The sequence below is a fragment of the Amphibalanus amphitrite genome, unplaced genomic scaffold (assembly GCF_019059575.1).
Source record: "Amphibalanus amphitrite isolate SeventyFive unplaced genomic scaffold, NRLGWU_Aamphi_draft 001809F_arrow, whole genome shotgun sequence".
In the NCBI taxonomy this organism is placed as follows: domain Eukaryota; kingdom Metazoa; phylum Arthropoda; class Thecostraca; order Balanomorpha; family Balanidae; genus Amphibalanus; species Amphibalanus amphitrite.
This window is the reverse complement of record NW_024883302.1, coordinates 1-13,996: the sequence shown is the minus strand read 5'-3', so window position 1 is coordinate 13,996 and position 13,996 is coordinate 1. Positions and strand designations below refer to the sequence as shown.

General features: G+C 47.6%; 1 protein-coding gene across 1 annotated transcript; it reads right to left on the bottom strand.

Moving 5' to 3' along the window:
- Positions 1-9,671: 9,671 nt before the first annotated feature.
- Positions 9,672-13,519, bottom strand: LOC122375278. Its single transcript, XM_043354572.1, has 3 exons — positions 12,076-13,519; positions 10,928-11,319; positions 9,672-10,259 (listed from the first exon to the last, which is right to left on the bottom strand). The coding sequence occupies exons 1-3, from the start codon at positions 12,590-12,592 to the stop codon at positions 10,140-10,142; spliced, it is 1,029 nt and encodes a 342-aa protein (XP_043210507.1). The 5' UTR covers positions 12,593-13,519; the 3' UTR covers positions 9,672-10,139.
- Between the last annotated feature and the right edge of the window lie 477 nt (positions 13,520-13,996).

Genomic DNA, 13,996 nt, shown 5'->3' with positions numbered 1-13,996 from the left:
TCTAGCGCTGCACCCCTATCGCGTCGTTTCTGGAACGCCCTTTCATTGCTTCCAAGTCATTAATCAGCTCCTCCAGTTGTTCGGGCTGGTTCTCTGGTACAACTCTGAGGCAGAGTGGAGAGCACGATACTGTACATTTACAGTCCATCTCAACAGCGTAGATTTCTGGAGAGACCTGTTGAAAGGATACCGCTGGATGTGACAGTGATGCATTTGTTGGTACAAAGAGCAACAATTTTGTGCACTGCGGGTCTATCAACACTGGATGAGAATCGTCAGCTGGCGTGACCTTTCGGGCATGCCGGACGCCTTCAGCTTTGAAGTGGATTGATGACACGGGGCCCTGTGATGTGACCTTTAATCATTTGATCTCTGGACATGGGCCACATCGCACTCAGTCACGTCTTCTCACGTTAATGACGAAGGTGTTGGAGGTTAAGAGGTCCATGAGATTCATGGATGGAGAAGCGCCCTTTTTTACTTGAACTTCCTTGGAAGCGCGACCGGCGACTCGCTCGCCTTTTAGCGTACCCAGTCCCACAAGTACTTAATCTTCGCCCAGCTGCCTGATGTCATTCTCAGTTCGACGAATCCGGGACTTTACTCGAAGGCTATCACTTAGTACTCATTCACTCCAAAATCTAAACAAAAACGCGTGATACCTTACGAAAGGCGATCCGTCAGTACTCATTCACTCCAAAATCTAAACAAAAACGCGTGATATCTGTTATCTCCTTATACAAAACTCCACGGACTTCACTTCACGTCAGAATCATCACCTGACCCAAAAGGGTCACGTTGCCTTATCAGTCGATGCGTCACAGCGAGACAAATACATCAGCCCCGCGAGATGCTGACTTTTACTACCAAAACTACTGAACAACAGTTTATTACTTGCCCCATGAGCTCGCATGACCTTTCAAACAACCAGCTCATTATCAGCTCAGCATCCCGGGTCCTGTTGAACAGCACGCCGTCACGGTGCACCGGACGCTGACCCGACACCACCAGCTAAAGGCGCTCGGTTTCGTGTCGGCTTATGGACACTCTACAGTTAACAGGAATATGACAAAAAATAACAGACATCGCCGACAACTGTAGCTCGCAGAACAAGTGCTGGACTTTATTTAGATTTCTACTGAGAGCAGCCAACAGCGACGCCTTGGCGGCTGAAACCACCACTGTCGCGTACCTGACGCGCGGGTATACCGGCATGAGCACCGACTCAATCCATCAGACAATTTAGAAGAGGCTGAAGGCCGCCAACAACGTCGAGGGCTTAGCTAACTACGTGGACCACGTGGGGAGCTGTTCGCTGTTCAGCCGTCAAGTCTGTCACTCTCAGGCCTGGAGAGATAATTGAAACGACAGACGTTTCCGGTCAAGCGAAACTGGAGAATCTCCAAGGCACCCGTACTTAACGTCGGTGTGCTGGGACATCAGTCACGTGATGTGGTTGGACAACTGTGCCGGCCAAAATAAGTGGTTGGTCCTCTCCATTCTTTTGAGGACTCCACACAGTCGGTACATCACCCAGACCATCAACCTATTATAGAGTCGGGCCACATGTCAATGTCAGCGGGCGCCATACATAAAAAAACCAAAAAAAACTTCGAGCTGGCCGGGTTGAGAAATTCGAAGACTATGATAGTTACAACCACGGTATATACAGAACATACTATTATGAAGCAATAACCGCAGCTGCGACTTGCGAGGCCATGTATAAGTATATGGCACAAAAGCGATCCTGATGCAGCCAGGCGTCAACATGGTGGCAACGGAGGATGGAGTGAGCCGACACGCCCTTAAAATCCTGGCAGACGACGGTTAACGCCCTTATCTGACGACATTGAAGTGAAGTATATCAGAGTGGAGCGAGAACCGGGTGAGGTTCCAAGGTCCTCACGAAAACGGCTGCCTTCGATCCGAGCTGGACGGCCACAAACTTTTGAATTCGGCCTTCCGTGTTAATTATCCAACTGGGGTCGCTCTCCCAGTCCCACAGCCTCGATCGAGACTAGTATCTATGACCGTGGATCGAGACAGGGTCGAGGACGTCTGCGCGGAGCTGGTTCCATACCTAGCTCCGCACACATACGATGATAAACTTGAGCAATAGCAAAGCAACAATAGTCGTCGCGAAACGAAGAGTAGACACTTTCACAGCCACAGTGTGCAGACTGCAGAGTCACTGCAGACTGCAGGGAAACGCATCTATACGCTTGGAGTGGCAAGGGTGAATGGTATCGTGCTGTGGTACTATCTGTTCATTGAACGTAGGTGTGGTGCGGGATCTCGTTAAACAGGCACTTGTTACATTGTTTTCAGAAGCTTTTTTTCATTTGCTGTCTCGCATGTCTCGGACGGGATGCAACCTATGCATGGCCTACTGCAAGCTACACTGCTGGAACGGGCGACGCGCCACGACCGTCATTTTCTGAACTTTATTGGTAGGGCTTCTAAAAATCCGCGACATTGTAAGGTTTCTAGGTCACGTCAAGATTGGTTGAACATACATGAGAATTCTCATGTCATTCATTCTGTAAGTTGTATTTCCCAGTAAAAGATCCTTTTGAACCGGGGCCAAGCGGAGGGAGTTGCGAAGTTACGACTTTTTAGGACCGCGCCAGGCTCTACAAAGGAGGCATACTCATTAGGCCCAAGCAGGGTTTATCGTAAAGTTACTAGTACGAAGGGCCTGCTGACGGCTGTAATGCAATCCTAATTCCTATGGAAAATGACCAGTTTAACCCTATTCCTGGCGGGCTCCGCCGGGACAAGAAACTGGCGGGGGGGGGCCGATTCGGCCCCCCCCTGAGATCTCGAGAACGAAGCAAGATAGCGACAAGCGGTAAACGGCATCGGATACGCATGGACAAGGTCTACAATTTTTACAAAGGTCATTTTCAGGTCAGGTCAAAGATGACGTCACAGGGGTCAAAAAAGTCAAAATGGCGGCGCTAGATATGGAGAGAGTTTTTCTCGAATAACTTTCGAATTAGTCAAGATAGGAACAAACTAAGGGCATCATCGTGATCCTCTCGTCAATCCGCATCAAATGATATATATGTTGACCTCGAAAGGTCAAGGTCAAAGGTTGACCTCAGGTCACGTGACCTCGAGGTCATCATGTATATCATTCGATGCGTCTTGACGAGCTGAACACAATGAGACCATCCACGCGTCTGTATCTTGTTCCTGTACGGAGTTATTGGCCAAAAACCTTTGGTGACCTTTGATGACGTCACATGACCTCACAGCTGCCCAACAGCAAAACAGACCTCAAGGTAGTGAAGGTTGATCGTATATGAAGTCATGTATGGTATATGGGGCCATTCCGACTTGTTTTAGTGGTAAAAACAGGGAGTTGATTTTTCCCCCATTGACTTATAATGGGGAGGTCGCGAAACTGACCTGACCTTAGGTCACCGATATCAAAATTCCGAGATATACAAATTGCACATACTGGTACCCTAACTAAAGCCGGAAGAGAAGAAATTGATCGGTCAAAAACTCTAGCTCTGGCGTGATTGCAAACTTTTCTGAGGTAGGGTCACCAAACCGCCTCTGGTGACCTGACCTGAGGTCAGATCAACTCAAAATTTTCAGACATGTTGCGTAGAAGCCTTATAGGAAAAGTCAGAAAATTTGAGCTTCCTAGCTCAACGCGTTTGGGAGAAATAACCAAAAAACCTCAGGGGAGGCTCCTGAGGCCCCCCCCCCCGCCAGGAATAGGGTTAAGGGCTCTCCCAAATACCTAGCTGCCAAATCCGTCAATGAATTAAATGTCTCAAGAAATCCAAACATGGAACTTTATTGACGTTTGGGTATTTTTAACGGCCTAAACACTTAAAGTATAATCAGAGCACCGTACTAGCTAACTTTTCTGTCATTGATGCCATTACGAATCCCTAGTCGGCGCACGAATAAGCGCTTGTCGATTCTGAACCACCAGTCGGGCGTTTCGGAACCGCCGTCCAATCAGCACGGCTGCACGCCGCAATGCGGTGACGTCACTAGACGTATACTTGACACGTTACGGAGATAGGGATAAGGCAGCCCTGGAACCGTATAGAGATTCACTTATAACGTCGTAGGTCAGTGACCCGACCTGACATGAAAATTAGATTGGTGTCAACAACGGGCTGGAATCAAAGGCAATGTTTGCCTTCTTCAGCTTTTATCACCAGTGCGTTCTGAGCGACCGCGAAAAACCGGTTCTCCCCCTCGGCTGACGGGGGGGGGGGTCTAAAATTTCGAAATTCAGCTTTTATCACCAGTACGTTCTAAGCGACCGCGAAAAACCGGTTCTCCCCCTCGGCTGACGGGGGGGGGGGTTAAAATTTCGAAATTATTGTTGGGGCTCCGATGTCAAAATTATTGATGGAGCTCAGGCCATACCAGACCCGCATAGGACGACACCCATGACCACAACTGTGAAATAAAGCTGCCAGAACTACCGCTAGGTGGCCATGCGGCGCCGCTCGATCTCCACATCTCTGCAGTGGGTCATCCTGAACGCTGAACAGTTGCGGTGTATCTGCATTGCAATCTGCATATACGTTATAAACGTGAACCAGCAAACCTTTAGCTAACCCGGTGGCCGCTGGTCCTCCGCGCCACCCGCCGGCCGCTGGGGGGGGGGGGGGGGGGGGGGGCCGGGGCATATAGTTGCCCCCTTACTTCAGCGACGATATCGTCGCAACGCGAAGAGATAGAGAAGCGAAACTTTGCACACGCCTTCCTGAATACCTAACCAAGGTTGTGTCCAAATTTGGTGTCGATCTCATTTGAAATGACCGTGACGTCACAGTGACCAGTAGCGGCGGAACACCTTCAATTAAGGGGGGGGGGGCAATGCCGACTTTTTTTGGTACCATTCTTTCCAGGGACCATGCAACGCCCATAGGGCTAATGTTAAAATGCCAAAAGCAAAGGGGGGGGGGCGCGGTGCCCCGGTGCCCTCCCCGTTCCGCCGCCTATGACAGTGACGTCAGAAGTCAAATTATAGATTTGAGACTCAGTTTCCTCACGATTGATATCCGATATGAGACCGAATATAAAGGACCGGTTGTTGGTCAGACTCTAACTGGAAGTATACTTAGATGTTTTAGGCTTACAGCAGGTGCTGTCTAGTGTCTAGTTCCTGTTCATTTACAGTTGAGTTACATGCTCAGCGACATCAGGAACGATCGATATCGGAAAACGACAAAACTTTATAACGCACTGTGACGTCATCTTAATTTAGTGCTACAACCACCAAACTTTCCTCAAACTTTGCCTAGGTATTCATTTGAAGCTATGCCAAGTTTCACGTTCGTAGCTCATCAGGTTTGACGTAATCAATTTTGGAGTTTTTTTCGCCATAACTTAGCCAAAAAAGAGGTAGGTATCGATCTCAAATTTGGTATGCCGATGGAAAACGGTGAGGACTAATACACATATCCAATTTTCTGAAACTCGGATTTTTGGGGCGAATACCAAATATTAAAAAAATCGAGATAGTAGTTTTCTAGCCCTGGTAAATCCACAGCTATTATGTTTCAAACATTTTTTTCTGTATCTTTAAAGCTGCAGGCCTGACACTTCTTCCCGCGAAACCTTTCTTAATAGGTTGAAAATGACAGAGCATGACGTCATTCTGGCGTCATTAGCAGCCAACCTATCATAAGCTTTGGAAAATGTTGATCATAATGTGTAAAGTCGATACCGGGAAGGTCCTGAAAGTTTGGTGACGATATCTGCAGTGGTTTAGAAGACATCTACGGAAAAGGACAGGGGGAGCCGTTTCGCCCCCCCCCCCCACGGGGCGCGGGTTAAAACTATGATAGCAGGTACACGTTATGCAGTGATCGTGCTCGTGACACGTTATTTTGATATTGTATTTTTTATAGCTACCGGCAAGGCGACATCCTGTATACCTATACCCAGGTAGGTCACTCCCAAGAAAAAAGTGAGATATCTATAATTAGTATCCGAGACTCTCACCTGTGAAAGGCGATGTTGTTAAAGGGACCCTCCCACCTTCAAAAAAGTTAATGAATTGGCATGAAAGTGATGTCGCTCGGTTCGGAAAGAGCGAAAACGAATATCTGCCAAATTTCATCGAAAAATATTCACCGGTTTTCAAGATATTACTATTAGACTTTCACTTTTGTTTACTTTTTGGGATCTCCGCTGTTCCTAGCGACTTTATTTGAAAGTGCGGCATTTGTTGCGCGCAAAGCAGCATATAGCACCTACCACCGCGTGCTACCAAACGTTTTAGTAAAAGATTTAAAAATAGTTAGATCTCCGCAGACGTCACAAATTCTAAGGGGGCATTCCATTCCAATGCATTAGCCCCTTAGAATCCGAAAACTGCAAGTTTGAAATTCCATAACTTCGAATTAAAGCATTTTTCGAAGTTGTGAGTGCCCAAACCGGTATATTCAGGTCATGGCCACCAATCTGGCTATCTCAGCTCAAAACTAATGTTAAGGTGGGATGGTCACTTTAAAAATTAAAGTGACCTTAACAATAGTTTTGAGTTGAGATAGCCAAATTTGGGTCCCTGGCTTGCACTTACCAGTTTGGGCGCTCGACAACATCGATAATTGCTTTAATTCGGAGATATTTAATTTCAAACTTGCAGTTTTCAGATTGTAAGGGGCTAATGCATTTGAGTGCCCCTTTAGAATTTGTGACGCCAGCGGAAATCTAATGATTTTTAAATCTTTTTAACCATCGTTAAAACGTGGTTTATACTGCTTTGCGTGCAACGTCTGCCGCACTTTTAGGATGCCAATTTATTGCTTTCAAATGACGTCGCAGGAACAGCGGAGGTCCCAAAAGCGAATAAAAGTAAAACTCAAATTAAAATATCTTGAAAATAAGTGAATATTTTTTCAGTGAAATTTGGTAGATATTCATTTTGGATCTTTCTGAACCACAAGACATCGCTTTTATGCCAATTCATTATTATTATCATTATTATTATTATTATTATTATTATTATTATTATTATTATTTTCATCATCATTATTATTATTTTTATTTTTATTTTTGAAGGTCACTTTAACGATGACGGTCCTAACCAAAATATTTATGCTCAACAAGTTCGGGAAAGTGACGAAAATGCGCACGATATTTGATTATATTTAATCCCCTCGGCCGAGGGTCCATTCCGAGGGTAAAGGGCCTTGGGCCAAGGGGGAAGGGGGTGCCCGTCCTTTTTTGGTATGTACATGATGATGTATAGGTAGGCTACAGCAGGTAATAAACGATTATTGGTATTTCGAACACGCTTCTTGCAGACTGCAGGTCAACATAGAGCAGTGTTCTCTCGCGGGTCGTTCTACGGCAAACTAAGGCTGGAACAGCTTTGGACGAAGACACAAAAACCCCGCCGAGTTGTTTTGCCACTGACACCGTTTCCGTCATTCTAAGACTTACCGGTAGTGGATGACGGCAAAAAGCACCTGTTTCGGCGGCGCGGCTGCCGCTGATGGGTTGGGCGTCCTTCGCCGGTGTATCGACCGATACCGGTGCCGGATGGGAGCGGGATCAGTAGCGCTGGCCTGGATCTGATGGTCGGGTCTGGGTCGTGCGGTGACCCCGGCGACATGTCCGGTCACAGCAGCGTCCAGCTCGCGCTAGTTCCGGACCGGGAGCGGACTGGTGTCCGGCTGGTTAACGAGATACTTACCTATCGGCCGCGCGAATACCAGTCTGACCTCACTTATACATTGTTGATACTCCTTATCCGTGTTGTTACATGAACTTATGTAGCCTATAGTTCCATAGCCTCTACGGTGTTTTATATAAGGAGTTATATAGCCTTTTTACACATATTGCAGGCATGTTTGTTAGCAGTGCACATAATTTGAAAAGTGAAACAAAAACCACTATGGCACTGAGTATACCATTTATCACATGTGCATGAATCTAAAAAAAAAAATCAGGTGATCATATTCGGAAAAGACCGATTTAATGTGGCCTCTGTTGACTAAAAAACGCAGAAAGACTCCCAATTATTTTGCCACGCAACGTCCTTGTGCTGATATTGAGCTTTCAAAATTATTGGTCGGGTTTGGGCCCACCAGGGGCCGTATTCACGTCGATCATTTTAGTGAGAATTTTCTTACGCATGACCTATTTCTTAAGATTTTTTTAACACGTGAACTTCGTCGACAAAAACTTACAAAGTGTCGACGTGAATATCATATTATGCTTCGAAAGAAAATCCTCTTACGAAGTCGACGTGAATATGGCCCCAGGTCTGTATGAAACGACACCAGTGGGCTGGACAATTAACCCGCGCCCCGCTGGGGGGGGGGGCAGAATCTGCCCCCCCTCCCGTTTTTCGCCAATAACTTCTAAACGCGTTACGCCAGCGACGTCAAACTTTCAGTACCTTATCATACATCAATTTGACACGTTCCCTGAAAATTTGAGCGAAATCCGTCGGAAATTTTTTTGAGAAATTGACGTTTTAGTGACGTCATGTTCGCCATTTTCGCCTCAAAAACGGCAAAATTTCAAACGCCGCTAACATCTTCATTTTTAAAGGAATCAAGACGTAACAAAAAAGGTTATACGTGATTCTACTTTGTCTATCAAATGGCTATCTCAGTTTTTTGAAAATTTTGGATTTTGGCCAAAATTTTTCCAAAAAAATGACTTTTTTGGGAAAATATTTATAAAATCCAAAATTTTGAGTTTATCGAAAAAACCGGAATATATGTCAAAGAAGTGGTGTATGTGCACCTACATACCAATTTTTAGAAGAATCGGTTCAAAAATGTGGAAGTTATTCAAAATTTTATGACGTCACGACACACAAAAAATTTGAAAAATGATTTTTTTGGACGTTCTAGACCTCGTACAGAAACAAAAATAGCACCATTCGATTCGCCGTGAAAAACTGCATCGGATAGACACCTTTTTAGGCCTTAACAACCAATTTCAAAATTTGACCTCACTTGACCTGACCTTGACCTGACCTCGACCTGAAATTCATCCAGAGGTGGTCCATATCACTTATTGAGTGTGCCTATTGAATTCCATGAGTAAAATGACCCATAAAACATGTGTCGCACATGCCCTTTTCTATATTTTGTTTTTGGTGACCTGACCTGACCTGACCTGACCTTGACCTTTGAATGACATTGTGTGCAACGAATATTGTCTTGGTAGTCTAAGAACACGTTTTGGGCAATCAGTCTCAGTCCATTCTTCGGCAACTACGGTGCAAGGCCGATACTGTAGAAACTTGCATTTTGTACCCTTGACCTGACCTTGACCTGACCTCTGACCTACTTAAGCAAAAAAATTTGGGCTCTTAAGATCCGCCTTGTTGAGAGCTTTCGATTGCCGTTTTCCCCGTCTTTCTACGACCATCGGTTCGGAAGTTAGACAGGGGGGGGCAGAATCTGCCCCCCCCCCCCCCAGCAGGGCGCGTATGGCTGAATAGCCCAGCGGGGCGCGGGTTAACTGAGACCTGTAGCAGAAATGATTTTAGATTTAGCATCGACGCGGTGATGCATGGATGGGCGCGCTCGCACATTGGTCACTAGATCTTTTCTGGCTGGTGACCATTGAACTGAACGCTTCAATCGCTGTATTCAGCATCGGAATATTTATCGGACAACAGACCTGTGCTATCGATTTCATGCAAAACGAGTTATCAGTGAAAGTATTCATGTATGTATATTCGCGCCGTTTACAAATGCGAACAGAATGTGCGAGCTTGTCGCCCGGCACATGCAGTAGTCGCTTAGGATGTAGTAGATATTCCAGTACCACTTACCAGACATCGACATCGTGGAGTTATGTTACAGCACAAAAAAAAATGTTTTCAATGGAAATATAGACAAAATAGGAATTCTACTTTACCATCACAAGTTATTCACAACTGTACCGGGCATCGAACCCGAGTCACTAAATCGCCCACACCAAAACCGTGGGCCCGTGGATCATATACCTGCTGACCAACATTGCCTCTTCATTTCAGCGATACCTTCCCACGACCCTGTAACTGAACGAGTACCGGTCTTGGGAGCGACACAGCGTAGCCAAAATCACGATTCGCGACACTGCGATGCGTCGAAGAAGTCCCGCTCAGCCAAGTCTTCCCACTCGATCCACCGAGAAGATCCTCAGTGGCGGCAGGCGCGTCCCAGCACGGCTGTGATGCCACAGACGAGGACACAGCCCATGGTGACGACAGGATACATCCAGCTGATGTCACGGCTCGCCCCGGACACGGACCGTCCGCCCTGCCGTCACAGATAATTACGTGTCAGACGAGTGGTTCATTAAGTACAGTGTAGGTATTAAGTACAGTGTAGGAAACGTCTGGTCAACATATCATTAGGTTAAAGTATTATTTTTGTATCTTGAATGAGACAATGACAAGCTTGATGCTTTGCATAACACACGTAACAGGGAATTTCGATCGTAATCCATCGATTCGCCCGTCCGCTGCCCCTCCCCAGCACCCCCGAGGACAAGTGCATGAACCAGAACACAGCGTCGTCACGAGAGCCGCGTGGCCCTGTGACCGAGCTGTCGGTGGCGTTTTTACTGGGCGACCCGTGCTGTCACGTTGGTTGGCACCAAGGAGCATGGGGACGGGACAGGGCGAGGAACAAGGTCGCCTGTTGTCCCGATGACACATAAAGCTCGCTATTGGCATCGACACTGTGTGAAAATGATTGGCTCGCGGGCTGACTTTTTGCAGTGCGGCAACACAGATTTCGACCAAAACGGTGTTTTGGTCAATTGGATCGTGCGGAAATACAAAAATGACATCGCCACAGAAGTCTAATGTAAACTGAACAAAATATATTTGATATAATTTCGCAGTCAAAACTACTGAACATAGACCCAGGATGTATGAGGGTAACATTTCGGCAGGCCAGCGCCAGTTTGCGGTGCAACTCACCACAAGTTTGCTGAGCTGGAGGTGGTCTGCGATGCGGCGCAGGTCCTTGCCGACCTGGCGCAGCGTGTCGGTCACGGATATCTTCCTGAGGCGGGCTGCCAGCGCGCTGGGCCGGCACGGGGCGCTGACCCGCCGGCTCGGCACCGGCGCCGGCGGAGGAGCGCTCGCCGCCGCCCTGTTCTCCCTCCGGCTCAGCCGCCTCACGTGCTGGAGGTAACTAAGACGCAGCTGCAGACTGGAGAACAGCGCTGGGTGTGCGGAGACGGACCCCAGCTTCCCGTCCTCGGTGTCAGTACTGCTGTTCTGAGCCCGGAGGATCGGGGGCTCGGAGAACTTCCTGACGGGACGCGACATCGGTCGGGGAGCATCCTCCGAAATCTTCACGGCGGGATCTGAAAATAGAACCGTAATGTGAATCGTGAGGCACACACTTCGCTAAAAAAGGCAGATATTTCTCTATTTGTATTGAGGCTTGAGAAGTCTGTGTGTGTGTGGTGATGTTGATTGCAGATTCAAATTGTTACATGCCTTAGGCGACACATTGAGCAATGGAAACGATTGCCTCAATTTGAATGGTTTACCTTTAATATGGTCACTGTTTTATACTGTTTAACATAGTCACTGTCAATTATTGTTACTGTTTTACTAAAGCACAAGTTCTTTCAAAACATAAAAGCTATCAAATTTGGCTTTAAAGCGACTATTTTAATCAAATGGATTTATCCAAAGCTGTGGTGGCCGTTTAATCGTATAACCAATCGAGATACCTACAGCACGTTTTTATCCCTCCGTCTAGGTCAGGTCACTATAGGTCACATCTGGGTCAACATAGGTCATCACACACATAATTTTCGCAATTATAAAAAGTAAAACTTTGCCTCGTATCTCGTATACGGGCAAAAAACGTTTAAATACACTTCCACACCGATGCAGTAAATTCGATACCTATCATTAAAAAAATGCCTCATTCGTTTAAATGAGGCAGTTGATTTTGTTCCTTGATGTAAGGAAGAGGCAAAAATGTCCTGATTTATCTCCGGTCTTGAAAATCAAAACTCCGGATATGTAACGTTCAACTCATCCTGAACCAGGAATGAACACAAAATCAGCCGATCGTTGAACGCGGGCTGGCGCTGTCCACCACTCACCGCCAGCCTTGCCGCCGGTCCTGCTGTCGGTGGCATCATCAGCCGCCGTCCGCAGGTGTCCGAACACGGTGCTGACAATGTTGTCCCAGCGGAGTAGCTGGTGGACGAACGGCCAGCGCAGCGCGTCTCCCTCCAGCTCGTCGCTCACGGGCACCGCGCCGGTCACGAGCAGCTGGCGCAGCGGCATGGCGCCCCGTCCCGTAGTCCCGGTGGCGTGTCCCACCGGCCGCCGCCCGACACACACTGCCAGCGACCACCGCCTCGGGGGTGACCGGGCGGCCGACCAACTGTGCAGCGGGGGGGGGGGGACCGGGACACCGACACCAGCGTGACAACGGTCCGCTGACAGGTCTAGGCCAGCTTGCTGGTGGGTGTTTGTGTGCGACTGTGACAGTTGTGGGAATGACAGTTCGCTCAGATTCACCAAGAAAGACGGGAAACTAGCTTCAGGCGCAGTCGGAAAACATTCAGCGGTGAGAGGTGGGGATAGCGATGACTGACTGGCACGTATTGGCATACCTAGCCCAAATGAAGCTTTACCATAGTGTAATAAATAACAAGTGAAGACACTTCACCAATTTATAATGCAAACTCGTGTAACAACTTTTCTTCAGCTGGGAGTGGGCTACGTAGCTACTCACGCTGTAGTATGACGTAATAAAACGTCATAAAACGTCACTTCCTAAATCATTGAACGCTATCCTCGGCCTACATCATCGTCTTCCATGCCCCGTCATGATGGATTTTTTAATTGACTTAGACATGAAAATCCACGTTTTTTATTCCACTAAATGAAGGTAAATAATCCCCGTTTCTTACAGAATGCCTTGGTAGACACAAAATCAGAGGACATCGATGTGCCACAGCCCAATGAAAGTCCTACTCGATCTAATTACCTCTGGATGTGATCTCTAAGCTGGTGAGTGACAGCTTTACTGATGACGAAGTCGAGGCCGCTAAATGCCTACTATGCGATCATGTCGATGAAGGACTGAGAATTGGTATTCGTCGTGGACAAAATAAGAAGAAGATGTACATTGATGGGATTGCTAAAATGCTGCTCGAATGTGACAGAGCTAGTCTTCCCAAGTTCGTCGCCATGGATCTGTCAAAGCTTCCTCCGATTGCTGTGGACTGCATCGACGTAAGCTCGCTGATGCGGAAACAGCAGCTGATGGAGGTCGAACTGTCTTCAATGAAAGAGATGATCCAAGATGTACTGAAAGCTACAGCGGATACGTCTAAGCGCGTTGAAGAGGTTGCAATGCATGCATCTGCTTCTCCTGGACAGGCTCGCGATCTGGCTGAGCACTCTTCGCACGTGTTGAGTGACAAGACGTATGCCGAAGTCGCTCAAGGTGCAGCCTCTCGCCCTCAGGGGGGTGAATGGACAGTTGCGAACCGTTCGAAAAGAGGTACTCCCCCAGCTCGGAAACCGCAGCCTTCTGCTCCAGCAGGTGGCGCTACAGGTGTGCCGTCGCTGGTCCTGAGGTGACGGCTAGTGTGAAGACCTCCCTTCCTGGTAAGTCTCCTGCTGTGATCGGGCAAAGAAGGCAGGACCGATAAAGGCCGTGGCAGCGTTAGGCGCTTTCTTCCATGTTTATGTCTCGGCTGCCACCGGCACAGGCGTGGATTCCGTCACCTCTTACTCCAACAGCAGTCAGGTGCGGAATCGGTGACGGCAAAAAGCTGCCGACACGCTTCGACAGCTACGAATCGTATCGCCTTGACCTGATCAACCCACCTGTAGATGTGAACTTACTTGACCCTGAACTGTGGGCTCATGGTCTTGTGATTCGCGGTTCTTTCCAGAAACGAAAAACTCTGAATCCCTCTGCGGAGAGGCACCAGTGCTTCGTTCATAGAAATGGTCTCTATCCTGGGGTCTGTACGTACGCTTACGCTTTTCATTTTTATTTTT

Coding starts and splice junctions, on each gene's coding strand:
- LOC122375278 (XM_043354572.1), bottom strand. CDS start 12,592: ATGCCAATACGTGCCAGTCAGTCATCGCTATCCCCACCTCTCACCGCT. Junction 11,320..12,075: donor GACCGGCGGCAAGGCTGGCG/GTGAGTGGTGGA, acceptor TTCTATTTTCAG/ATCCCGCCGTGAAGATTTCG. Junction 10,260..10,927: donor TCCAGCTCAGCAAACTTGTG/GTGAGTTGCACC, acceptor CTGTGACGGCAG/GGCGGACGGTCCGTGTCCGG.